Here is a 27,574-nt window from a genome sequence, read left to right on the forward strand (position 1 = left end):
GTTGCATTACTTGCTGTCCAGAGCTGGATGCAACCAATGGGTTGGACAGCCTGGTTTAGAGGAATGACCCAGACACCCACAGATTGTCCTGGCTGGTAAGTGAACCACAATCGGGCGAATCCCCAGATTATCCAGAAACTGGCAATGTATAAAAACATGGATAGTTTTTTCTGATTAGATGGTCATGCTGTCTGGTGTGATCTGAACCATTTAGTTTTGAGATAAAGCCTCAAAAATTCAATGGCCCTAAAATACAGAAAAGTGTTCAGGGATTTAATCAACGCTCCCACCCCGCCCCCAATAAAAAGTCTGCTATAGAGGAAAATGGAGTCAAAAATTATCTTTGTTCCATCCTGAACAAAAGATTTAACACTGACTGGGAACTGAATTTCAGGAATCCTGATGTAATGGCACATGGATAGATCATTATAAGGTTGTACAAAACCAAAAGGAATGGTACCACTACAGTACTAAATTCCACCCATCTCAAAATGTGCTATATAATATGAGCTGCATGGATTCTCTGCACTTTATCAACACAAGAACCTTTTTCCTCTCAACACCCATTTAAAAACTTAGTAGTGTGGACAAGAGTTCCCATGTTGATCCAAGCAGAGGAGGCTGGAGGGTTTATCCAATGGAGAAGCTGTGCTGTACATTTCTAATATTTTTGAAAAAGAATGCTAGGTCACATAGCCCCATGAAGGAGTGTATGCGTCTGTTTTAGTCCAGCTGAGAGAACAGAAAAATAATGGAAATGGTTCTGGAGAAGTGATTTCAATATGCTATTGTTTTGCTAAAGTAAATAAATGTCAGGAAAAAGCCACATCTACTTAAAACTATGGAATGGGCAAAGCTCTCCAAAGTATTCTGGAACATTCCCAGCAAAGCTCTGTACAGGAATAGAATTCCCAAATGTGATTCAGACAAATCACAATTAAGAACTCAAATCAAAATATTAATAATCTTTATCACAGTAACAATGCTAATAATTTTTTAAATTCAAAGTATTCATTTTTACAAGGGCTAGCTAATTTTATTCCAGAATTTTATTAATCAAACTCAGAAAACACTGTTATCCTCTCAGCTTTCTCCTCTGGTGTTTGGCCTAGAAATAATATTTCAAAACCATATTCTAGTTAGAGACTATTTTAATTACACAGATTCTCCTCTCAGTTATTAAGACAGGCTTTATGGTTTGATAACTACAAAAATACAGCTTTTAGTAGATACAGAAAAAGAAATATCATAGAAACAAAATCTAACATTGTTTTACTAAAAACATTTCAGTCATTTACAGATGAATTAAAAAAATCAATTTTACAAGTTTGCTTAAAATGAAATGAATCAATTGTCAAGTGTTGATTAGAAAATACTTATAAAATTCAATCTTGCATTATTCCTAAAAAAAACTATACATAATTGTTATCAAGGCTACATTTGAAATACATAGGGAATAGTGCTGTAGAATGTACTATTATTATTTTTAAAAACTTTAGATTTGAGCACTGAAATGCAGACCAAAACTATTGAAAGAGGTGACTGGGTATTGAAATTTTAGAGTTCTGTATATTTGAATATTTATATAGTTTTCCTGAAATCCTGCCTATTTACATTATAATGCACTGCATCTTTAAAATAGTCATGTTTAGGCAATAGGCCAAATGACCATAACTGTAATATAATTTGTTCTAAAGTGAAATGTGGACAGGTAGGGGTTTGTTTGTTTTAGTTTCTATAGCTCAGAAAACAAGCAAATACTACAAAAAAGGTATGAGAAAAGAATGAGAAAAATTATACTATTAGTCAAATTTCTAGTGTAATGGCGGTTTCACAAAATAAAGGGTTGGCATAATTTATTATGTTTATTTAATATAGGTAAGCAAATTGCCACAAGCCTTGTTCAGGCTTTTTTACTTGAACAAGCAAGATGTCCGAGTGCAAGATTTCATACAGTCAGAAATCCTAACAAGGAGTTGATGTACTCATAAGAGCTGCCTTGATTTACTGGTCTACATCCAAGGATCCCATCAGTGCTGATGTTCACACAACATCTGCTGATGTCTGTGGGACACAGGGTTTCAGAGAAACCACATTCTCAGTTGCATGTCCAGACAAAATACTTAAAAGGCTTGTGTCACATTGGAGTCTGAGTCTTAAAATAAACAGGTCAGTCAGATTTTAATTAAATTGTGATATACGAAAGTTCTTTTCGTGTCCTAAGGCACTGAATTAACACAGTGAATCAAGAAACATAAGAAAACCTTATAATAAACTGAAATATAGCATAAAGGAATATGTGCAGCTGCAAAGAACAACAAAATATTTAATCCACACTGCTTAGTACTTTGACAACTTTTTCTTTCTATTATTATAAAGCTTTTAAATGAATAGCGTTGATTTAAGGAAAAACTAAATTCTGTTAATCATCTGAAGATTTAACAGCCAGTGCAGAGGAACACAGCATTGCTATTTTTGTAAAAATCTCTGAGAAAGAAAGAGTTTAACTTTTTTCCTTTAACTCAGTCTGCATATATTCTTAAAAGCTGAGGAATACCCACCAGAAATAATTCTGACTCATGCCTGTTTGTTACCTGTAAACCTTTGCGCTATAAGCACATTGGAATTGCTCATTTCTCATACCTATACAGAAAACTGACTCTCAACGGTTAATTCAATCCACGTGATAAGAGAAGGAAGCTTCAAATATTAATAAATGAAGACAGCTTTTATATGTTGGGTAACAAGAAACATTACCTTCCTTATTGAATTTATCTAAAATGCATAAGTTTTAAGGTTTCCTATAACAACTTGTTCAAAGCATTCAAATGCTTCACACTTAGTGAAAAATGTATCATTTACAATCATTTGGAAATATTTAGTATTTTTTCCTAGATGAAAAATGTCATTATTGTACATACTTACAAAAACCTGTATACAAAAATATAAATCATTTTACAGTATGAAATCTCACACTTCATTTCTTTACAGGAAGCCCCCCAAATTTGAACAACATTGTATTACAGAAAATACTTTGTTGCTGAAATGCTTTAATCTGAGCTCCTGAACACATAATATATTTATACAAACCACTTACATTCCTGATTTTTAAAAATACTTTAAAAAAAGATATTCTGTGGCAATGTCATACAAAGGAAATAACCATGACACCTTTCCTGCCAATTAAGAGCAACTCCACTGGAGCTTAAGCAAAGCAGTTAAAATTCTCACTACATTAGTTGTTATGAAGAAAATAACTTAGTTCTGCATTTTTTTCCTTCCCAGAATGAATGTTCTCAAACATGTAATTGTTCAAGAGCCTCAACATATTTTACAAGGGTAAAATACTAAAATAACAGATAAATGAAGCATTTGCATTATTCATCTATCTGGTTAGTCTCTTAATTTTTTGATTTCTTAATCTCTAGTATAAAACTTTGTTTTCATAAATTACATGCATACTTTGTAAAATATATGACATTGTAATGCAAGCAGCCAAATGCACATGTGTATCCTACATCTAGATTAAGTCTCAAAAGTCAGAAAGAAAATATTAAAATCTGAAGTTAAAGCCACAATAATTAATTTGATTTTGTCACTGCAGTTGCTTTTGTATTTGTTGATTTAGAAATCTGACTGGGATTAATTGCTGACTGTGCCAATTTCTTCTCTTTTGAAGCAACAGGTGCCAATGCAGGCATCACTTTAGTACTTTGTCCTTCAGAATCTAATGACTGATTAGCAGTTTTTAACCCCAGTGGTGCCAATTTGGGCATAGGCCTCCATGACATGTCCGATGCGCCAGCTTCTAAATTAGTTTTCATATGAAGAACAGGAGGTGAAACACTTCTTCTCTTTGCTGAGGATTCCATGTTTTTTCCACTTCCGTTTATTTTTAACAGGTTGGAATTTCTATCCTTTATTTCAGAGCCTAGCATGATTTTTAAAGCATCAGATTCTGATGAAACCTCTCCGGCATTTCTATTGCCAACAGGAAAATCATCATCATCCAAGTGAAGTAGGAGAGGAGTTATGGAATCACCATTGTCTTGAATCATAGAAAGATCCTTTAAATTCCCACTCACTGTACCAAATTGGAAGGCAGAGCTACTTGCTGAGTTTGATTCCTGGCGACTTTCGGTATCTGCTAGAGAAAAGCTAGAACTTAGGGGGTTGGAAAGTTCTGGTATGTCTGAAGCATCATCACTCAGATGCTGATTGAGGAATGCAATTTCATTCAGAAGTGAGGTCAGTGTTTCATCTGTATCATCATTCTCCTCTATATCTACAGAACTGCTTGTATCCATTGTTGGTTCATGAATTACAGAAGCAACTTGCTGCAGTTCCATTTCTGACCCAGAGTCCTTGGCTTTGTTAATCTGTAGCTTTTGCAATGAGAGATTCTTTGACTTTTGACAATCTTCTCCTCCTCCATCTACCTCTTTGGCCCATATCTGGCTTCCAGTTAATTCTTCAAAACAGAGCTTTGTTCCAAATGTTTCTGGGGAGTCTTTTAAACTGGAGACGTTTAGTATTTGTGGAAAACTATATTTTTCCTGAAGCAGATCTTGTGTTGTTCCAGTAACATTTCTCTCTTTTTCAAAACCTTCTTCGTTTTCTTTGCATTTATGATTGGATGTTTCCTGAGATAAAACTTGCATGGAAAACTCAGATGCCCTAGAATCAGTATTTAGCATTGTGTTATTTACATCCAGATTTAAATTTGTTTCTTCTTCAGTAGCTAGTGATGTCACATTCACAATTCTTGGCATCAAGAATGAATCTTCATTTTCTGCTAGGGCCAAACAAAACAAAATCAATCAGATTATTGATTAAAGGATTCCAATATTATTCCAATCGTTCTAGTCTGTCTCCAAACTAAACTTTCTAAACTCTTCAACAGATTTCCCCTCCTCCGCACTCTCTTCAAGCATGTGTAATCTCTCTCTCTCTCCCCCTCTCCCTCCCTCTCCCTCTCCCTCTCCCTCCCTCCCTCTCTCTCTCTCTCTCTCTCTCTCTGTGTGAATTCCTGCTTGGAAAAATAAGCTGATTTACCTGCAAAATTTGGGGTTACTTATCTTATGCATGCTAACAGATGAGAATGAAAAGTTACCTGCCTTCTTTGCAGGAGTGCTGACCTAGCCTTCGGAATGGAGAAAGAATGAGTCAGCCATTAAGATAGGATTTTCAGAAAAGATTGCTCAGTCCCAAGAAAGTGAAAAGACAAAGAAAGATACTCAAACAACCTTGATTTTGTTTGTTATAAGAAGCAGCAAGAAGAAACTCTGATAAAATTGCAAGAGTCTGTTCTTCTCCTATACAATAATAAAGAGCATTCCTTGGATCCCTGCTTTGCCTATTCATCCCATATTATATTAAAGGTAGAAAAAATTCTGAAGTGGTCTGATGTTTTTACATCTCAAAAACCTGGTATTTTAAAAGGGGTGCATAGACCTTATCATGTGTGTGTGATAGAGAGAGGGTGAGTGGATAGATTGTGCTTGTATAAAACAAAACGAAAGTGGTAAATACCAGGTGATGGGCTATCAGAAGGATACAAATCCTGGGTAATATTGGTCCCCATTTGGTTTGCCAGCAATAACAGCAGCATTTCCCAAGAGATTAGTTACAGACGGCTTCCCTGCCATGATGGCACTTGCGGTTCTTAGGGCTAGCAGGTCCAACTAATGGGTGTTCACAATGATAGAAACATTCTACAAGCCCTCCATATTTATGTGAATTAACCAATTCAAAGAACCCATCGGAGTGCTATCATGACCCACAGAATGCATGTAACAAATGGCTGATACAGAGAAGCAGTGGTAGTTTTCTTCTGCCTTGCTTATTCAAATGCTGAGTTCAGATTTGTGAGGTTATTGGTAATCATGTGGACTACCTGGCCTAAGAGGAACAATTTGAAAAAGAGAAGTGTATTCCAGAGTTCCAGAGAATAAAGTCCATGAAGTAATAAAAAAAAATAAGTGTATCGAAAGTGCACAGAAAATGACGAAGTTGGTCTCCAAGCTTAGAAGGCCCATGTGATGAAATACCAAAATAACACTGGGAAAACAGAAGAGGAAAAAGGACTGTTGCAAAAGAGAGATCTCAGCCAAAAGGAAGGAAGAAGCATGAAATTCACAGCTACTCCATTTTAATTATGCTAGGTATAAGTTGAATATGACAATTGCTTTGACAGCCTTTCAAGCTTCTATTACATTACCCCATTAGCAAAAAAAGAGAGTGATTTCCCGAGTTTGCTAGTCTCCCAGAGAAAATAAAAATTATAGAGACAGGTGCACACATTCATTTGGGAATGAAAGAGACCTTTGCCAACGAAAAGGTCTGCAAATCCTTAGTCCAAACCCAACTCTTGAATTGCTAGCAGAACAGCTAACAGCGATCAACTGTTTCACAACATGGACTGCCTCAGCATGGAAAAATAATGATCTCTCACTCAATGTCAGAAAAGTAAATCAAGAAGCAGGAAGCTTTTGTCATTGAAACACTAACCCTAAAAGACAGAATAATTTTCCTATGCTTGAGTATGCACTTAAATTTGACTTATTAATATAGAATGAAGCAAAATATTTTAACACTGAACATATTGAAGGATATTTTTGAACAATGGACCCAGAAGTAAATTTTAAGAGTGCCTGCCTCTACAGCTAGATTGCATTTAAACAACATTATGAAAGAAGAACAAGTCTTACCTGAACAGATTAAGACTGATCTGAAAGTGGATTTAAAAATAACAGGCTAAAAGAACGATACAGGTAAAGATGCTCCACTGGGCATACAACCCCACTCTCCCCCCACAAAACAAAACAAAACAAAACAAAACAAAACAAAACAAAACAAAACAAAACAAAACAAAACAAAACAAAACAAAACAAAACAAAACAAAAACTGGCTAATGCTATTAAGGGATATAAAAAGAATAAAGCAAAAAAAGAAAGTTGGGTAATTTTCCTATGCTGGATTTACAAAAAGAGGCTTATTAAAACTTTGATGAGCCGTGGTGGTGCAGTGGTTAGAGTGCAGTATTGCAAGCTACTTCTGCTGACTGCTGGCTGCCAGCAATTTGGCAGTTTGAATCTCACCAGGCTCAAGGTTGACTCAGCCTTCCATCCTTATGAGGTCAGTAAAATGAGGACCCAGATTATTAAGGGCAATATGTAGACTGCTTAGAGAGGACTGTAAAGCACTGTTAAGTGGTATATAAGTCTAAATGCTATTGCTATTGAAGAATTTTGTGAGAAGGACAAAGAAAGCAAAAAGAAATCAAATTCTAGGACTACTGATGGGACTAAAGATCAAGATTGTGAAAAGAAAAAGGAAGAAATATAAAGTTGGTTTATTTGATTACGGTTAAATAAATTTGTTGTTATCGCTGGTAACCAGAGATAACAACAAATTCCTTAATGGAATTTTTCTGGTCAGGATTGAAATGACAAAGCTTTAAGGATTTATTTATAGGTAAGAGTTAGAATATTGTTGTATTTTAAGATGTGATAAAGTCTAAAATTGTTTATACTTATGATGAAGGGGGAAATAATCTCTTCATATATTTCTTTTGTTTTGCTGTATCTTTATTTTTTGTCTTTTCTTTTTTCTTTCTATTTTTTATCTCTGCATGGGGACTACCTATAGATGAGACAAGTGATAAAAATTTTCACTTCATGGACATGGACAATTTAGTAAGCTTCGTGCCAGAAGCAAGGCTAGGTTCAACTTAATTTTTTCAGTTGTTTTCTCATCTTACCTGACTGCTCTTTCTCATCATTGCCCTCCGTTTCTGATTTGACTTTGGCTTGTAGAAGTGTGGTAGGCAGGGCAGCAACCTGTCTTGGCACCAATGAGTTTCTGAATGCCAGCACCTGGCCATTTGTAGTTACTAAAAGATTGGCATTGGTTAACGTTATAGAAGGAGGTAGGTCTCCTGTAAGAAAGCAATAATAAAGAAATGTTGAGATAGTACATAAATAACAATGAATATTATTTATCTTGGCATTCCTTTTAAGTTTATTCCCATAAACTACTACTGTTTTTCTATAACACATTTCAGAGCACACTTAAAATTTTAAACATCAAAAGCAAAAAAAAAATAAAAATCTAAAGAAAACTTTAAAGCAATTTTGCAGTACCACTATAGTATTTCATACATTACAGTGGCTGCTGTGATAATTTATTACCTTACTATACTGATAAATAAATTACAGGCAGTCCTTAGTTTATGACAGTATTTGGGACTGGAATTACAATCGCTAAGTGACAGTCATAAAGTATAATGTCCCTTGATTATGCTACCTAGTTCAGTTCCAGCATTAAGTAATGACTTCACATGACTACGATTTCCAATTTCTTGCTGGCTTCCCATTGACTTTGCCTGTTCAGCAATGAATGTCAGGAATCACGCTCATATGACCATGGGGAGAAATGGTTGTTATTAACACTAATTCAATACCACTGCAAGTTTGAACATTCACTGAACAAACAGTCATTAACAAGGATCACCTATATCTTATTTCTTTTTTTAATACCAAGGTTGTAATTGTGTAACACAGCAATGCATCCTAGACATGAGATGCACTATGTTCAAGAATATTTTATGGTTAGAAACTTAATTTTGGGTAGATTAATTATTCCTGTGTTTCTTTACCTGTGACATGGTTTCCTTTCCTGGAAAGTATCAATGGTTTTGTACGTTGATTGGATAAGACCACTGGCTTCACCTCTCCAAGGACAGAAGTAGGATCTTTTTCCACCAAAGGACTAGCACTCTCAATCGTCTTCGTAGGATCTGTTTGTTCTTTCTGCTTCCCTTTTTGAGCTGCTACTGCTTTCTGTTTGGCATAAATGTATTCTAACTTCTTCAAGACCACTTCTTGTGTCTTTCCTAGAGATGAAAGTAGTAGTCAGGTTTCTCTTTTATAATGAATATACTTACAAAAGTCTAAATTTTCAAGGGAAATTATATGCTAGCCCAAATGCAATTGTTTTTAGTCTTTCTTTCTCCATCATAAACATGCACAGTCTCTATATTCTATAGAGTAAATTACTAATTAATTTTATTTTTAATCCTGTCTTTTGACATATAACTCAAGGGTGTGAACATACCTACTGTTCCTGTCTCCTACTTTCCTCATAACAACAACCCTGTGAGGTGACCTGGACTGAAATAGAGAGAGTAACTGGCCCAAGCTGGCTTTCATACCTAAGGCAGACTCAGAACTCATAGTCTCCTGGTTTCTAGCATCTTAACCAATAAACCAAACTGGCCCCCAGTTGCTTATTACTGCATTATACAGGTAATCCTCAGTTTACAACCATTTAGTGGTTACAAACATTCAGTGACCCTTCGAAGTTGTAACACTGCAAGAATTGACTTATGACTGTTTTCCACACTTATGACCAGTGTAGCATCCCTAGTCACATGATCAAAATTTGGATGCTTTGCAACTGGCATGTATTTAAGACGGTTGCAGTGTTCCAGGATCATGTGATCACTTTTTGCGACCTTCTAATAAGCAAAGTCAATGGAGAAGCCAGATTCACTTAACAACCATGTTATTAATTTAATATCTGCACTGATTCACTTAACAAGATTGGTAAGAAAAATCATAAAATGGGGCAAAATTCAATTAACAACTGCCTTGTTTAGTAACAGAAATATTAGACTCAATTATGGTTGTAAGTCAAGGACTGCCTGTATGGAAAAAGCATTTAATTATGTTTTATGGTCCTAGTATGAGTTCATAATTTCTTAAAGGTTTTCCTACTTCCCATCTGTGGCAGCTTCCAGGTTCTATTTTAGGACTATTCACATATTTGACAACTATACTTCAGTTGTAGCACGTAACTTTCTTTGCCTACCACTTCAAACCAGGGGTGAAATGTAAAATTTGTTACTACCGGTTCTGTAGGCGTGGCTTGAGGGGGGTGTAATGTGACTGGGTGGATGTGGCCAACTTTTTTTTTTTAAAAAAACTTTTCAAAGCATTTTTTCTAATGCTTTGAAAAGCCTCTGCTGATCAGGCAACTCAGCTGGGATCGTCAGAGAGGCTTTTTAAAAAATGCTTTGAAACGCCTCTCTGCCAATCAGGCAACTCAGCTGGGATCGTCAGAGACTTTTCAAAGCATTTTTTTACCATCTCTTCAGCCAAGAGGTTGAAGAAAAAAATGCTTTTAAAAGTAAAAAAAAAAAAAAAAAAAGCCTCTGATGATCTTGTAGCTCAGCTGGGCATTGGGGGGGGGGGGGCGTGCAGGGAGTTTTGCTACCGGTTCTCCAAACCACCCGCCGCCATTGCTACCGGATTGGGCGATCCGGTCCGAACGGGAGCATTTCACCCCTGCTTCAAACTATTCCAGTGATTCACAATCCTAAGAGACAGTTCAGATTTTATTCTGCTCCTTCTCTCTGACATCTCACCTGAAAGTGCAGATACTTTACGAACCAAGGTATCCTGCGTGTGCAACAATAAGTTCTTTTGTCCTGTGAGTTTGTCTGCTTGATCTGTCAAACCCTGGATCTCTTCCAAGGCCTGAAAAACAAACTATTTTTAGATTCCAGCAGTATATATCTGAACAAAAATGATTTCTCATCTTCATATCAGTAAATTATTTGAAAAAAAAAATTGAAATGAATTAAAATTAAATAAAATATGCTCCAAGTCATATGCTTGCACAAAGAAGGGCAATTATACAGGTTTTGTTTTAGCCAAATATACAATGAGAAAACAACCGATCAGTTAAACTTGGACAAAATCTCCAATTTTAGTTCATGAGTCATATAACAGAGTAACAGAATTGGAAGGGACCTTGGAGGCCTTCTAATCCAACCCTTGTTCAGTCAAGAAACCCTATACCATTTTAGTCAAATGGCTGTCCAATCTCTTTTTAAAAACTTCGTGTTGGAGAACCCACAACTTCTGGAGGCAAGTCATTCCACTGATTAATTGTTCTGTCAGAAAATTTCTCCTTAGTTCTAGATTGGTTCTCTCCTTGATCAGTTTCCATCCATTGATTTTTTTTTTTTAATTTGATTTATATGCCGCCCTTCTCCGGAGACTCAGGGTGGCTTACAATGCGTTAAGCAATAGCCTTCATACTTTTGTATATTTATACAAAGTCAGCTTATTGCCCCCACAAACTGGGTCCTCAATTTACCTACCTTAGAAAGGATGGAAGGCTGAGTCAACCTTGAGCCTGGGGAGATTCGAACTAGCAGTAATTGCAGGCAGCTGAATGATAACAGGCTATTTAGTCTGCTGCGCCACCAGGCTCTGTTGTAATTGTTTTAAGATTATTCACTGCCCAGAGTCACTTGCTTGAGATGGGCGATTCTTGTCCTGTCTTCAGGTGCTTTGGAGAATAGGTTGACCCCGTCTTCTTTGTGGCAGCCCCTTAAATATTGGAACTCTGCTATCATGTCACCCTAGTCCTTCTTTTCATTAACCTAGACATTAGGCATTTCAAGATATTTTCAATGACGTTTTAGGGAAAAACCCCCCCAAAAATCCAGATAACTAAAAAGTATTATTTTTAAAAAGTAACACTGGAATTAGAAAACAGGTGTGGCATTGCTTAGGTTCCAATCTCCAATAAGCTTACTGAGCTGATAATCAATCTAGTCAATCTAGACTGATCTCAAAATATTAAATGGAACTGAACCCTAGTTAGTACTTGGATGGCTCTCCAACAAGAAATACCAGTACTGCAAACAAGATTGGGAAATTTAAAAAAACATATTGGAAGAAGACAATGCACTGTTTCCATAAAAGCTAGAGATATGTCCATAAAATCACTAGGAATAAGCCTATCTTGAAAATGGCTTGAAATAAACTATTATTTCAATTGGACAGCCAATAAATTTAAGTAAATAAATGAATAAGAAAGCAAGCTTGCATAGTATTAAATAAGTCTATTACTAATGTTAAGCAAGATTTTTCATGTCTTCTATATTTAAAATCAATTCTGTCCAGTATTTTTCTTTGATATGGAAATATGAACATAAAACACTAACTTGTTTTAAGATGAAGCATTTGGAAACCTTTGGAAAAGCCTGCAGTCCTAATGTTGCTTTCAATTTTTCAAAGAGTCCCCTCATTTCTTTTCGACGTCGACGTTCGTTTGCTGTATGTGTTTGCCGATAATTAGCAAAGGCCTGCTCCTCATTCTTTAGCTTTTTGTTGGGAAACTCAGATTGCTATGAAAAGACAAATCTGCTCTCGTGAACAGTTTAAAATACAACACAGTAAAACTGTAATTCTTATCATTAAACAACACATTGTACAAATGCACCTTGCATCCATCAGGCTTAAATATTTTTTTCAGGATCATAAAAATTGGGGTTATTTTAAAGTGGCAACTGACTGGAAATAAGACTTATTCCTGAAGACACACATTGGGGGGGAGGAGCGCGGGGGGAGATCAGGGCCTTAAAAGAATGCTTACTGTTTCCCTATAGTCCTTGTGAGCTAGATGGAAAACCTCAATGAGCTGGGCTGGGCCGAGCTGGGCCTGTTACCTGAGATTGTCAATGTCTGTTTTGTAACAATCAGCACTGTGAACCATCTCTAAATTACCTCACAGCTTTCTGTTATGTCACTTAAAGCACATATAAGTAGACTTCAATTTTTGACCAGTTCCTTAGTGACCATTCAAAATTACCATGGACTTTGCAAAACAGATTTACAACCTTCCAAAATCCACATCTCCTTGTAGTCACATGATGGTATTCTGGACACTCGGTAACCAGCCCATATTTATGACTGTTGTGACATTATATGATCATGTGACCCCAATTTATGTTTTTGCTAGATACCAGGATTTACTTCTGGTTTTTCGCTAAAACTGCTCCATAACAAACAATGGGTCTATTTAACAACTGCAATGTTTGCTTAACGACCCACCACAAAAAGGGTTTTATAATCTAGCACCATCAAGTGCTGACCACTTTACGTCCATCATGACTTACAACTGAAATTGCAGGGTCAGTTATAGTCATAAATTAAGGACTACTTTTATTGAGCCTTCCCTTACATTTAGGAAGAAAAAAATTGCTGATGTTATATTCCCACATGATTATCAGCAGAAAAGTATGCACAGATATTGACAAAATATCATGGAAAGTAACTTAGCATAATGCACATTAGCTAACTGCTAGTATCAGTTTATTCTACCTTTAGAAATAGCTAAGAATAAATTAGAGACTCTTTACAATGAGAATATTCTTTACTAATTAAACCCAGAAGAATGAACATGACTCTACCTTATGTCGCTTGGTAGTCTTATTAGAATGGTTACGAACCAAGTGCCTGATAGAGAAAATGAACAAGTTTAGTTCCTGGGGTTTTATTCTGGCATTACCTGAAACTAAATGAAGAATTAAAATATAAAACATACAATAGAAAATAAACCTTGAAAATATAGTAAGCTCAATCAGTTTAAAAATGCCAAAAGCAGTTTATCCCATCACAAAAGTAAGCCTGAAACAGAATGAAAGACTGGAAGAAAAGAGGAAAATGAGCATGGCTGAATTATTCTCTATTGCAGTTATATTTTTCAGGATCAGCTTTCAGAATTAAGAGGACTCTTGTGATGGTTCTGCTCCTAGAATCACAAAGTGGTATTGAGTGCCTTCTGTTCTACTCCCTGTTAACAAAAAGTACTTCCCTGCTGTTCTAGTTTATTTCCCATGCTTTAGATCAACTACTTTAAAACTACTCTAAAAGAAGTTATTTGATGTTACAGTGTCATCACTACCCCAATTACATATATTTTTACATCCTTCTTTCACCTAATAAATAATCCAAAACCTTTTTTAAAAAAACTAGCAAAACCCTGCCCATTTCAGTTGTGATCACATCTCTGATAGAAGAGGTGTGTACTTTGGTCTTTTTGAATCAATTATTTTATTGAAGATTAAGAGCATCTTATTTCAGTTTTCAATGTGCTTCTTGCTGTTCATTCTGGACAATAATAGCCTAATATCTATTCTCTGGTAATCACCAGGACAGATTATTATATTTCTTTTCAAAAATTTCAGCTAGTCCAAAATAAAAAAAATACTTAACTATTAGCTGATACTAATCAGTGTAATCAGATGATGCCGGGTGATTCAGCAACTGCCCTGGAAAACAATCTGTTTCCAAACTCAGTTTGAAGTGTTGGAGTATAACTTTAAAAGCCCTAAATTATTTGGAGGCAAAGTTTCTAAAGTAAATTTTCTCACATATGAAACTACTTAGACCCTCATTTTTAAAATGCCTCCCCTAAATGCATTCCCCTAAAATAATTTAGTTAGGCAGACACTATCAGTTTGATATCCTGTCAATAGATAGTACTTCCTAAAAAGGCTTTCCTTTTATCGTATTATTGTTTGTTTCACCTCCAGGGGAAAAACATCCTGTATTTTAAGATTTAGATCCAGCTTTGATGTTCTCAAGATTTTTAAATATTTTACATTCTGTTCCCTTCATTTAGTGTTGCCTTTTGTTTATTCTTATTCTTTTTATGTTACTTGCAGAAATGTTTTTTTTATTGCATGTGGAAATTAAATATACATTTTACCATATGTATTAAATAAGCTTCAAGCCCTTCTTTTAAACTGAAATGTATCTTTAAAAAAACATGGAAGATTCCACCCCCCAGTGTATTAATGCTCATTCAGATAAGTAAAACTATATTTAGACAAACAATCACACAACAAAAGCCTGAAAGTTTGCAACTATAAAATTATAAATAAAATTGTGCAATTTGGGTTTTTAAAGGAATATACTTACAACTGTTTGGACAAAAAAGCATGAGCAGCTGTAGCCTTCAAGCGAGCAAGATTAACTTTTTCTGAAAATTCCTCCACAGTCTCAATGTCCACATTCTCCTCAACTTCACTGGATTCACTTCCATTCTGTGACAAAGTAATGAAACACAATAAATTCTATCAAGAGGTCCCAGTCAGGTAAACTATTTAATAACAATTAGTATAAGAATATACAGTTTAAATAATTAATACAATTCTCAACAATTCTCTAATGTATACTGAACTGTTATGGCTATATGCCATTTTTTAAAAAATAGTAATAACTATGGTATCAAAAGTCAAGGTTTGAATAACTGAAGATCTAACAAACAAGAGTCATTCACAGTACCAATACAATTATCATAGGATTTACATTACTGTATTTTAGTGTTAGGCAGTCTATCAGAGTACTGGTGGAATAATCATAGCCAAGAGTTTACAATGTTGAAAAAACAATTTCAAAGAAAGAAAAGCGAATGATGGATGTAGACTAATGAAGTTCAAAATACTTAAGCTAATTAGAAACAGTAAGCCAGTGAAACAGATAGTTTTATACTGATTTATTTAAGTTGGATTTCCTATATGCTAAAGTACACATAAAAGCAATTAAAAATATAACAAAAAGTTTTAATTCCTCCAGTTTTATGAGATTGGGGGACTGAATTTTACAGCGGCTGTTTCACAGTGGCATTAACTATCCTAACATACATCTGTTTGAAATTAGACTGGCCCCATAGTATTGGCTTTCCTTCACCTTTCAAAAACTAAATTCTTTTGGAAAGCCCATGGAGGATGAAATGCCATCAGTTATTACTGTTGTTGCTACTTTTATTTTATTTTAATTACACAATATTTTTTTTTTACTGTATTTACTATAAGAGCCATGGTGGTGCAGTGGTTAGATTGCAGAATTGCAGGCTAATTCTACCGACTGGCAGAAGTTTGATCCTGACTTGCTCAAGGTTGACTCAGCCTTCTATCCTTCTGAGGTTGGTAAAATGAGGACCCAGATTGTTGGGGGCAATATGCTGACTCTGTAAACCACTTAGAGAGGACTGTAAAGCACTATGAAACGGTATATAAGTGCTATTGCTATATTATTGATTGCCTTGTATCTACTATTTTTAATGAAAGTTTAGCCTATCTGCTATCCAACTTTCTTTCCATTTCAAGCATAGCACCTTTCCTTTATTTTTTCTATGTTAACATCGAAATCTTTTGAGCCGCTGGCTATCACCCCAGTTCACCTTTCATGAAAGTTAGGTGTGTTGTTGTTTTTTTTCCAGCTCTCAGGTTGGCTTTTGAGCAGCGGTGAAATCCAACCGGATCTATCCGGCTCAAGGGAACCAGTAGGGCTGACGGCAGGAGGCTCCACCCACCCGCCGGGACGTCATTACATCCCGTTTTTGACCCGCTGTGCATGTGCACAGCGTGCACGCTCACATTTCTGAACAGATAGCGAAGGTAAATGCACTTCACCGCTGCTTTTGAGGCTGGAGAACTATGAGAGCTATGAAAAGACCCTCCTTTATATTTCATATGGACATGGTAGTTGTTCACTTGGATACTTTCTTCCATAGTCAGTTTCACAGTCATTCCATTAGTGGATTAGAAAAATCACAAATGAAGAACTGGTTACTCGCATCTGTTTGCAGTTCTTTCTATGGACACTTGTGAATTTTTGCAACTCGGCTCCTCGCTCATTTGGTTTCTTATTCCTTCAGAACTTGTGTTCTCAGAAATGTAATGGCTCAGTGAGCGCTTCACCATGGAAGCGCTTCATGCATGGTATGTATAATGTGGGATTCCTGACAAATATTCTGTAAGCTCTGGAAACAGGGCTCCATACAGAAATGAATTTCAGAGGCCATAAAGTATTTAAACAGATCCAAGAACTACTGGTAGATTTGAGTGATTTGTAGTAGGCCACCAAGGATTTCTTATTTCCAACCTTCTAAGAAAAGCAACACTTAAAAGATTTATCTCTTTTAAATTAGGATGCAGAAAAAGAAAGGTTAAGAATGAAATTGCATTTCTTTATGCATATTTTTCAAATGGTCCTAGTATGAATTATGTTCAACATATTTTGCTTCTCTAGAAACTATTCAATACCTATCTGTAGATAGATTTCTAGTAAAAACCAATTAGGATGATTGAACAATCAACGGTCTGCCCATCCCTGCTATGAAAAGCTCTTAAGGAAGCCTTTCACACTTTAGCTACCTGTTTGATGGCCACTGGCTACATTATAGAATTTTAAAAGACAATTCATTGATTCTTTGGTAGATATTTCTCTTATTACCTGTCCCTATTACTTTGGCCTCACCAACTGGCAATCATGAACAGATCCCCAAAAGGCTCCTCCTTGCTTGGTAGAGAAGCTATTTCAGGAAAGCAACTGTTCCAAGAGCTGTCATGATGGTGGAAAGCACTTGAGGCAAAAATGAAACACCCACAACCTTTCCAAGGACCCTTTAAAGTCAAGAGTGAAAGGGTTTTAATCCTGCCAATTTGAGATAGCATTCAAATAGTATCTTTAGGCATTTCAGCAAGACATGTATGTACCAGGTGGTGGTGGTGGAATTAACAATAACTTTGAGAAAGATATTAATTCCCATAGAGAGGGTCTCCTCAGGGTGCCATCAGCCAAGTTATGTCGGCTGGCGACGCCCAGGGGGAGGGCCTTCTCTGTGGGAGCCCCAGCCCTGTGGAATGAACTGCCCCCGGAAATTCGTAAGATCTCCGACCTCCGGGTGTTTCGCTGTGCATTGAAGACCCTGTTGTTCCGCCAGGCCGGACTATCAACATAATAGTTTTAAATTGGGGTATTTAAATTTATTGGGGTTTTAAATCTGAGCCACTTTATTTAATTATTTTAAATTTTATATTGTTGTTTTGTCTGTGTTTTTAAATAGGCTGTACACCGCCCTGAGTCCTTCGGGAGAAGGGCGGTATAGAAATAAAATTATTATTATTATTATTATTATTATTATTATTATTATTATTATTATTATTATTATTATTATTATTATTAATTAAGGTTGAGTGCATTTCCATCTTATCCATACATAATCAACTATCTATTCTGGGGTGCTAAATCTTACCTTGAAGCTAATTCTAATTCTATGTATTATATGTATTATAAACTACAGTGATCTAATTGGAAAGACAATGGAAATACTGTAATATCTGAAACCTAATCTTCTGTTTTTGACAGCTATATAACCTTTTCAAATACCAAGCACCATTTTGATTGAAACTGTTAATTAGACAGTTATCAGATTAGTTTTATATTTTTGAAATTTGTGAATATTTTTAAATTTAAAAACTTAAGATGCTTACCAATACTTCAATATTTACTGTATCCTCACTTTGATATCCAAATTCTTCATCAATCATCTCATTGGCAGATTCTTCTGTTTTTTCATCTTTTTCTGTATCATCCTGGGTAATATCAATATGAGGTGAGGATTTTTTTCTGTGACTCTTGGTTTTCCATGTATTTTGTTTTATGGATTTTGTTAATTTCTTCACAAGTTCATCAGCATCCACACTGATTTTATTTTGTACAACTAAGGATGGTTTGGATATTTTGCTGCAAGTCTTACTAATCTTGTGCTCATCTTTCTTATTTTGATTATCTTCTTTTATATCTTTAATATTTTTTTCATAGCTAGAAGAGTTACGACTACTTTGAAAATCAGTATTTTTTTCATATAAACCTTTGTGCGTACTATCCAGGTATTCATTTCTTAAGGTATTATTTTTATTTTTTCCAATATTGATCTTGGCCTTCTCACTTACTTTTTCTTTATCCTTTTCTTTAGCCACAAAGTCACACTTTTCCTTCGTGTTCTGCCTTGGTAATTCTGGATCTTCATTTTTCCATGGATCTGGAGATGACTTAGTGTTTGTTTGCAGGTTTTCAGTATTATTTAGGGGTTTTTGGGGCTGAGTTGGTTTCCCTGGTTTCCACCAGGACTGTTCAGTAATCAATCCTGCTTTTGTATCTAATGGTTTTTGTTCAGCTTTTTTTGATTCAGTAATTGGATTTTGCGTTGACCTTTCTTGTAATATAGTATGGGCAAGAACTGCAACTTCATTACATTTTTCATTAGGATATGCAACTTTATCTAGGAGGTGTTCATCATCTTTGTCTTGATTTTTTTTCTTAATCAGTGCTTCATCTTCTTCACGTTTTTGCTTCTCACTGGTATAGGAGTGGTCTGATTGTATATTAGCTTGTAACATGAGAGAAAAACTTGGTAACTTCAACATTTCAGCATCCTTTTCAATTATTTCTGATATATTTCTGTTACATGTTATTTCTTCGGAGCGGAAGTCTGGATTATGCAATGGTAGTTTGTTTTCTTTTAATTTACTAATTTCTGAGTCAGTAATTTCTGCCATTTGTGAACATATTGAATCTTCTTCTAACTTATTGGCACTGAGCTCATTTTTCTTATGTGAAATTTTAATCTCAAGAGGTGCAACTTTCTTTACAATGGAACTTGAATCATTCTTCTGCCCTGGAAACTGAAGCAAAGCAAAACTGCCTGACTGTAGAGATATTAGATTATTTATATTGCTTGGTAGCCCACTGGCGTTACACTTTATTTTAGACTGAGAAACTGTTTGATCGGAATTGGTTTTTATTCCAGAAGGAGAAATTCTCAGAGTCAAAGTGCCAACTGCGGACACAGAACCTGAAGAATTAACAGGTGTTACTTGAGTTATTGAAGCAGAATGCACAGCTGTAGTTCTAGTGTCCTGTAATGTCCAATTTGTGACAAGGGATTCCGAAGCAGCAGAAGTGCCCTCAATGATAGAAGACATAAGTATAGTAGAAGGAGGCATAGGCAAGAGAGAATTAGTACCATTAGGTGACACTGTGAAAACTGAAGGGGGCTTATTGGTAGGGGAAACAGGCATAGAATAGGGTAGGGATGATGAAATTGCAGCTGTAGAAGGTACAAGTGTAGTAGAAGAGGTTGTGGGCAACAAAGGAATGTCAGTAGAAGAGGTCATGGACAAAAGTGAAGATGTTTCAGTAGAGGGGGATAAAGATAAAGCATTAGAGGACATGGAGAGCACTAAAGAAGACTCAGTGGTAGGAGTTTGTGATAATAGTGCAGTGGTTGTGCTTGATGTCCCAGATAAAACAGAAACATTCTCTGCAGTTGAGAATTCAGACAAAACTGAAGGAGATGTAGACAGAATTGACGTTGTAGTTGTGGAGGTCACCGATGGAACAGCAGAAGCTTGACATGCGGCTATTTCAGGAAGTTTAGAAGGCCCAGGAAGTCGGATTCCTACCACAGAGCCTATAGTAAAAAATAAAAATATTATTTCTTGCTAAATACTTATTCCATTCTCCAACATAAGCATTATTTTTAATGCCATATAAAATCCAAGGCAGAAATAAAGAAATCTTGCCACAACTTTTTTTTACATTCATACAAACAGATGTTGTACTTCCACAGGTTACTCTTTGGGAATGGTTCTTCCTGAGCTGCTTTTTGCAGAAAGTGAAGCCGATCTCACGGAGTATTCTTAATGTAGTGCCTCTTGGCTTTTACTTCAATTCCTTAAACCAGAGATTCTCAAACTTTCTCAGTTCATGGCACCCTTAGTGTCTCAGTAATTTTTTTCATGGCATCCCTAGGCCAAATCTTTCATTTATTTTATGGATATTTTTTATTGTTTTAATTTTTATTTGTTTTTTTGTTTTTTGTTTTTTAGTATTGTATGCTGCCCAGAGTCACTCAGTTGAGTTGGGTGGCTAGAAAAATTGAACAAATAAAATAAACTGCCTTGACTTAATAATTTGGGAGTGTTTGACAAGTTTCCAGTATTATTGTATTTCCCTTAAAAAGTCTGAAATACTGTGTGGCACTCTTGTGCAGTTTGGGAACCATGGCCTTAAATTACAGCAGATATCCTTAATGGTAGGCAAAAGTATATTGACTGAGAAGGGATAAAATTCATTTCAAACAAAACAGGACAGAACTGCCTAGTTACAAAACTTAAAACTTCTGAAGAACTTGCATTCAACCTATAATGCTACAAAAACATAGGTAACTATATTAGACAGGGACGCTTGTTGATCGAAAGGTCGGCAGTTCAGCGGTTCGAATCCCTAGTGCCGCGTAACGGGGTGAGCTCCCATTACTTGTCCCAGCTTCTGCCAACCTAGCAGTTCAAAAGCACATAAAAATGCAAGTAGAAAAATAGGGACCACCTTTGGTGCAAAGGTAACAGCGTTCTGTGAGCCTTTGGCATTTAGTCATGCCGGCCACACGACCATGGAGATGTCTTCGGACAATGCTGACTCTTTGGCTTTGAAATGGAGATGAGCACCGCCCCCTAGAGTCGGGAACGACTAGCACATATGTGTGAGGGGAACCTTTATCTTTTAACTGTATTAGAGACTTCTAAACTTTTATATTTTTGTGATTTTCAGCTGTTAACCGAAATAGAAGCATTCGCAGTATAACAACTTTGACCAAAATAATGAAATCATTAAAAACATCACTAAGAGAATCCCTGTAATAATTAACATTTTGATAGTAACACTGTTAAGTAATTAATATAAATTAAAAGTGCCCTTTTGAAAAAGACAGCAGAAACAGCTCAAACAGAAGAACTACCAACTTAAGTCTGCCTAAGGTAAGTCAGCAAATGTATTCATGGAGAAAATGGTTTCAAAAGAAAATAATGTTGTTTGGCATCTTTTTGAATGACTCCATATATTCGAGCTAGAAAGCCAATGTATACAAGTGTCTAAAGGAGGAAGAAAGACCATATTCCATTAATGGGAAGCAGTAATACAATTCAAGGGGAAAAAGAGATATTCAACTGCAAAGCCATATATTGGAAATATTCTTTTGGGTGGCATGGGAGAAAACAACCTTCTAGATGTTAGTGACACAATTATTAGAATATTCTTCTGGAGAAGATGTATCTATCACTTACTCTCATAACTTTAAAATTGTTCACAGCTATTACTGAATTCTTCCAGGATGATTTTGACTACTTATCCTGCCAAAATATCATTTCAAATCTCATGATCCCTGAACACTCTACTGATACAAAAAAAAAATAATAATAACTTTATTTTTGTTTCTATGTTAACATCTTAATGTTATTTCTTTTGCACTAGTACAACTTACATTAAAGGAGTGTATTTACCTTCTAGTAACAAATAATTTAAGTACTGAATGGGGGAAAACATTCCCGGAAGATCAGGAATAAATTAATCGAAACTAAATTTTCCAATCTAGATGGTTCCAATCTAGATAATCCAGCAAATCCTGAGGAAAATAAAATTTGCGAACACAGCAGGAGCATATGTTCCCTTTCAAGTGAGCTTTTAAAAAAAGGAGGGGGATAGCTCCCTTTTGCTCTGGGGTTTTATTATTATTATTATTTTGGCCTCCCATTGTAATTGCTTCCCAATTTGACTTCTGCCTTTAAGAGTGGTTCCCTAATTTAGAGAAGGGTTGATACAACATTAAGAACTGTGGAGAAGGAATTGAAACTGAAGAACTCCAGGAGGCCCAATCCAACCACTTTCCTACACATACATACGTAAGTGCTTATCCATTAAATAGGATACCAGGATCTGCTATTTCAGAATTACTGACACAGTTGCATAAAATAATAGCAAAATATTTGCTGTATTCTGTACCTGGATTACGGAGCATTATGGGCTGTAAATTGGATTGTGCGCCTGAAGTTTGTATCTGATGCAAGGGAACAAGTTGGATAATCTGGCCATTGGGGTGTCGGTAGAGATTAACAGCACCTGGATGTCTCAAAGGTTGTAAAACTACTCTTTTGCCAGAAGCAAGTTGCATATTTTGTGAAGGTCGCAAGGTAGAAGAACACTGCTGTACTGGAATCAAAATAAATCGGGTTCCCATACGATACTCAGCTCCACGAGGCAAACCTGGAGGACTTGTAGCACCTGTATTATTGCGAAAAAAACATTCTTCTTAGCCAATTCTTACTACACAAGTAAGATTTGCAGACTATTTTACAAAGTTGTGATGCAAATGTTTGCTGTAACTAGTGCTTCCCAAAATAGATCAAGAAAAAACTTCAGATCTGTTTTTGCATTTCAGGGGATTTAAAGGGACAAGAAAGATTCCAAGTCTTTATTCCCCTCCTGATGAAGAATCTACAGTTGGAAGAAAAGAACTCATTATTACCAAACCCAAAGTATATAAAGGTGTATAATAGTACAGTTATAGTAATAACATGAAGAACCAGGCATTATTATTACAAAAAAAGTGTAGTTCATTGGTGTGGTAGTATCTGGAGACAACATAACTGATGAAAAACAACATGAAAAAATATCGAAATAGTATGATTTTTAAATTGAGATTGAAACATTATAGAGGGGAGAAATAAATTTTCATGCTGATTATAATTAAAGTTTATTGTCATTGTACGTGTATACACAGTATATCCATTCAACGAAATTCACATAATACCCAGAGACCAGACCCAACTCACATGACAATCACGACACCCCCCCCACCCACCAAAAATTCCCCACCCCTAAAACTACTCAAGCATCCACACAACAGACCAAGTAATGCTGTCCAACAGCTCACTAATGGTAGCCCTTTAGTTCATTGTTGAGTGCAATTATAGCTCTGGGATAAAAACTATTCAGAAAATGTGTGGTCCGAGTTTTAATTGTTCTGTATCTTCTGTCAGAAGGCAACAATCCAAAAAGATTGTAAGCATGATGGGAAGAGTCTCTGAAAATGTTATGCAACTTCCTCAAACAGCGAGATGCAAAGATGTCGTCCAGGGCTGGTAGCTGGAGCCCGATGATATTCTAGGCAGTTTTAATGATTCTCTGTAGAGCTTTTTTGTCTGCTACAGAACTGCTCCCATACCATGCAAGAATGCCATATGTCAGGACACTCTCAATGGTGCTGTGATAGTAGGACAGAAGGAGATGCTGAGATAAATTTATCTTCCTGAGCATTCTCAGGAAGTACAGCCTCTTCTGTGCCTTCTTCACAAGCATTCATAGTCAATGAGAGGTCCTTCGAGATATGAATGCCCAGAAATTTAAAACTACCAACCCTCTCCACCTCCTCACCATTTATGTACAATGGTAAATGTACATCTCTCTTCCTCCTGAAGTCAATTATAAGTTCTTTAGTATTAGCAAATACTGAAAGGAATCACCAAGTACTCCAACTTTGTAAGCTATGATGCCCTACTGTTCCTATTTGGAACAGTGCATATGTTATGGCAAAATGTCCATGTGTTCTTGGCTAGGAACTGATAGTATTAATAACAATAAGAACAACAAAGATTACAGCTTTTGTGTCTATTTGTGTTTAAAACCATTGGACTGGAAATTCAAGTCCTGCCTTGGAGAAAAAACTGCTAAGCCATATTGCACCACTCTAATGGCAAACATTCCAAACATTTCCAAGAAAAATGCAGACTTCTCCATGCAGTTGTCAATACTGAAGTGTGACTTTGAAAGCATGTGCATGCACAAACACACATATTTCCTGCTCTCTTTTGGAACAGAGTTCACTATCCCACAAATAGTGGTCCTAAATGTGGTCCTGAAATTAAGTGAAATTGTATACTCCTCAAATAAAAGTGCAATTGTAAAGAATTCTGAGCAGAAAGGAGGGAAATGAGATTTTTTTTTTTACATCATTCCCAATTAAAGGATGGAAATCTATTCTCCCAGCAATTGTGCTTGAGATCACTGTGAAGAAGTGGAATGTGGTACACACATATATTTCCGTACATCTACATAGAAAAGAATGTACATTAATATATTCAATATTCTGGGAGCTTCCAGATTTTGTAGGTTTCTAATTCTATTTAGTGTCAGCCATATAGCCCATGATCACTGAATAAAATTTGCTTCTTCTAACCTGATTGTTCCTATGTTTTCTATTGCACATGAAGTATTTTTATATTAACCTGTTAGCATGGCATTCACACTCAGAATGGAGCAATTGCATGCTGCACAAGATTCTGGAGAGTAATTCAAGATTTCACACAGATAAAGATAGCAAATTGCGCAAGTTGACCTGTGTGCATGCACATCAGCCAACAACTGATACAAGCCGAGCTGCGCATGTGCCGGACCATTGCTCAAACAGCCCACAGCCTGGTAGTGGGTCGCGGCCTGGGGGTGGGGACCCCTGCTCTACCTCATTACAGGTTGGCTGGCAATGCAAAGATTCAATCAAAACAAACATCTGTAGCAAGAAGTGATGATAAATAGAAGTTTTACCCTGTTTTTGATTTGATGAAGGGCTTTTTTGAATTCCTGAGAGTCCAGTGGGTTGAACACAGCTAACTGATGAAGTTGGTGAAGTCACAGTGAGTGGGATTACAGCTGTGGACGTAGAATCTGGAACTGAAGACTGAGCAAAAGGCATGCTTGTAACTGGCTTTGTTATTTCCATAGCATCTGTGGCTGAGGATATATTTATTTCTTGTTTTCCAACAGTATTCGTACAAGCAATGTCAGGAGGACTGTTATTCTGCAAAGGGCTGGAAATTGTTACAGGAAGTGATGCCACAGAAGTTATAGCAGTTGTAGTATCAACTGTGGTTGAACCAGCAGAAAGTGAGATAGATTTGGTATTAGATTTCTGTGGTCCTGTCAGAGATTGAGATGATCCAGTTTCAGAAGCCTTCTTCTGTAGACCTCCAACTGTATTTAGAGAGGTCAACTGATTGGCCACACCATCTAATAATGGCCGAGGAGCTAAAAAAAAAGATTTTCAAAGTCAATGTATTAATATTTTTATTTTATATTTTCTATATATATTGGCAGTGATCAATTCTGGTTGCATTTTCTTATTAAAGAAAGTCAAGTATAGAAGAAACTCTTATGCTGCCCATGTCTTAAAAGCTTCAGTTATGAATCCATCTAAGGACAATAGAAATAAAAATGATTACATGCAAGCAAAAGCTAATTTTAAATAGTTTAAAATATTTCAGAGTTGGCATTTCTCTGTTTCCTTACATGACGCTTAATACTAATGACAAAGTTAGGGACAAATCACAGGAAAAAAAAGAGAATTTTTTTTTCTGAAAAAATTAAACAAGCTATTATAAAGTATTTCCTAATATTTAGTTTTGAATAACACCTAAAATAAAATATATTGTTTTAAAAAATGAAATCCAGTTTAACAGAGGTATGGGCAGAAGTACCCTTTTAGTCCCAATGGTGCTTTTTCTAAAAGGCAACTGGACTTTTTGGGTTTTGTTTTCTTTGAAAATGTTTCGCTTCTCATCCAAGAAACTTTTTCGATTCTTCAGAGGTTCTTTATTTCCATCCTCAGGCTCACATTGTCTTGGTTTTTAATTTAAGTCTTGTCATTTTTCTCCATGGTTGGCTTAGCAGTATATCAGAATCAATGGCACTAGGCAACATGATAGAACAAAGCACTCTTCGTTTTTCATTCATCCATTCATTTCTTTTACAATACGACAGAAAAAAAATCCAACCTACCTATCTGTCTCTGTGCTGAGACACGAGCAGTGGAGACTGATGTAGTATCAATAGAAAATTGAGTTTTAGATGTTTCTGATGTGGACACTTCAGTTGGCAGTGATTCAGAAACAGCAAATTTATTACTGGGTGCTATCTTGAGGATCATTGTTGAGAAATCAAACATGGTCGATTGCAATCTACCCGTGATATAAGCTGCTAGATGACTGGCTGGATGCAATGCTCCCATCTGTCCCAAAAGAAGTTTGGCTTGAGGAGAATTTTTACCATTAACCTGAAATAAAAGAAGCAAAATGCCACACCCACTACCACAGCATTGTTCAACAGAGTCTAGAACATGCTAATTTCATTTGTAGCAATAGAATAGTGGTGTCTTAAAAAAAGTAATAACTGAAATCAATTCCATTGAACCTCTTCTAAAATTTATTTCAATTTAAAAAGCAATTTGTAGCACCACATGAATTACTGCTGTTTGGAAACTTATTCTTAACCCATCTTATTCTAAATAAAGTATTTTTATTCAGAGCCTGATCATGTGTTTTATTTTTTTTAAAAATTCCACGGGAAGAACTTCACTTAATAAAATATTAAACAATAAGTATCAAAACTCTTTCCTTATTCAAAAGTCTATGGATCATATACAGGTAGTCCTCAATTTACGATTAGTTGCTTAGCAACTGTTTGAAGTCATAATGGAATTCCCTGGGGATACTTATGACCCAGATTTGAGATTCCAGCAGTTCCCACTCCCACAATCACGACTACACTTTGAGCACTCAGCAACAGAGCTGCATTTACAGCATTCCATGGTCACATAACTGCATTTTATGACAGTTTTGCCAAAAACTAGCATTTACTTTCAATTTTTGGCAAAACCATGCCCGTAATGAACCACAGGTTCCCTTAACAACCAGTGTTCACTTAGTAAACAAAGAAAAAAGTTTAAAAAATGGGATCAGTGATGTGGGTGACCCAATTTATGACCATCACAATGGTGATGGGCAGCTCCGTTATAGTCATAACTTGAAGACTACCTGTACTTGGACAAATGTTCTTCTGATTGATAAATGAAGAATTTCTAGGCTAACTGTTTACCCTCCTTGTTAACTCAAGCACAAATAAACTTACAGTTTTTGACTTGAGTGTTTTAACACCCTGCCTTCTACTTCAGTAATATGGCCAAGATTAGGACAAAAAGAAATTAAAGTCAGCAGTCAATACTAATAGGCAAGAAATTAGAAAGAAAACTCATCTGT

The 27,574-nt window shown here is 35.9% G+C and overlaps 1 protein-coding gene across 1 annotated transcript in view; it reads right to left on the reverse strand.

Moving 5' to 3' along the window:
* Positions 1-1,133: 1,133 nt before the first annotated feature.
* MGA (MAX dimerization protein MGA) overlaps positions 1,134-27,574 on the reverse strand; it is a 62,381-nt gene continuing 35,940 nt past the window's right edge. Inside the window, exons 13-23 of the mRNA XM_070939946.1 lie at positions 26,319-26,592; positions 25,089-25,568; positions 22,491-22,769; positions 18,143-20,124; positions 14,784-14,908; positions 13,271-13,316; positions 12,023-12,205; positions 10,430-10,541; positions 8,660-8,896; positions 7,763-7,939; positions 1,134-4,795 (exon numbers count right to left, since the gene is read on the reverse strand). Of these exons, the coding sequence (XP_070796047.1) occupies positions 3,582-4,795; positions 7,763-7,939; positions 8,660-8,896; positions 10,430-10,541; positions 12,023-12,205; positions 13,271-13,316; positions 14,784-14,908; positions 18,143-20,124; positions 22,491-22,769; positions 25,089-25,568; positions 26,319-26,592 (5,109 nt within the window). The 3' untranslated portion in view covers positions 1,134-3,581. The remainder of the gene's footprint in view (positions 4,796-7,762; positions 7,940-8,659; positions 8,897-10,429; positions 10,542-12,022; positions 12,206-13,270; positions 13,317-14,783; positions 14,909-18,142; positions 20,125-22,490; positions 22,770-25,088; positions 25,569-26,318; positions 26,593-27,574) is intronic.

The sequence above is a fragment of the Pituophis catenifer genome, unplaced genomic scaffold, assembly GCF_029215685.1.
Source record: "Pituophis catenifer annectens isolate HBS135680 unplaced genomic scaffold, rPitCat1.0.hap2 SCAF_1, whole genome shotgun sequence".
NCBI lineage: Eukaryota > Metazoa > Chordata > Lepidosauria > Squamata > Colubridae > Pituophis > Pituophis catenifer.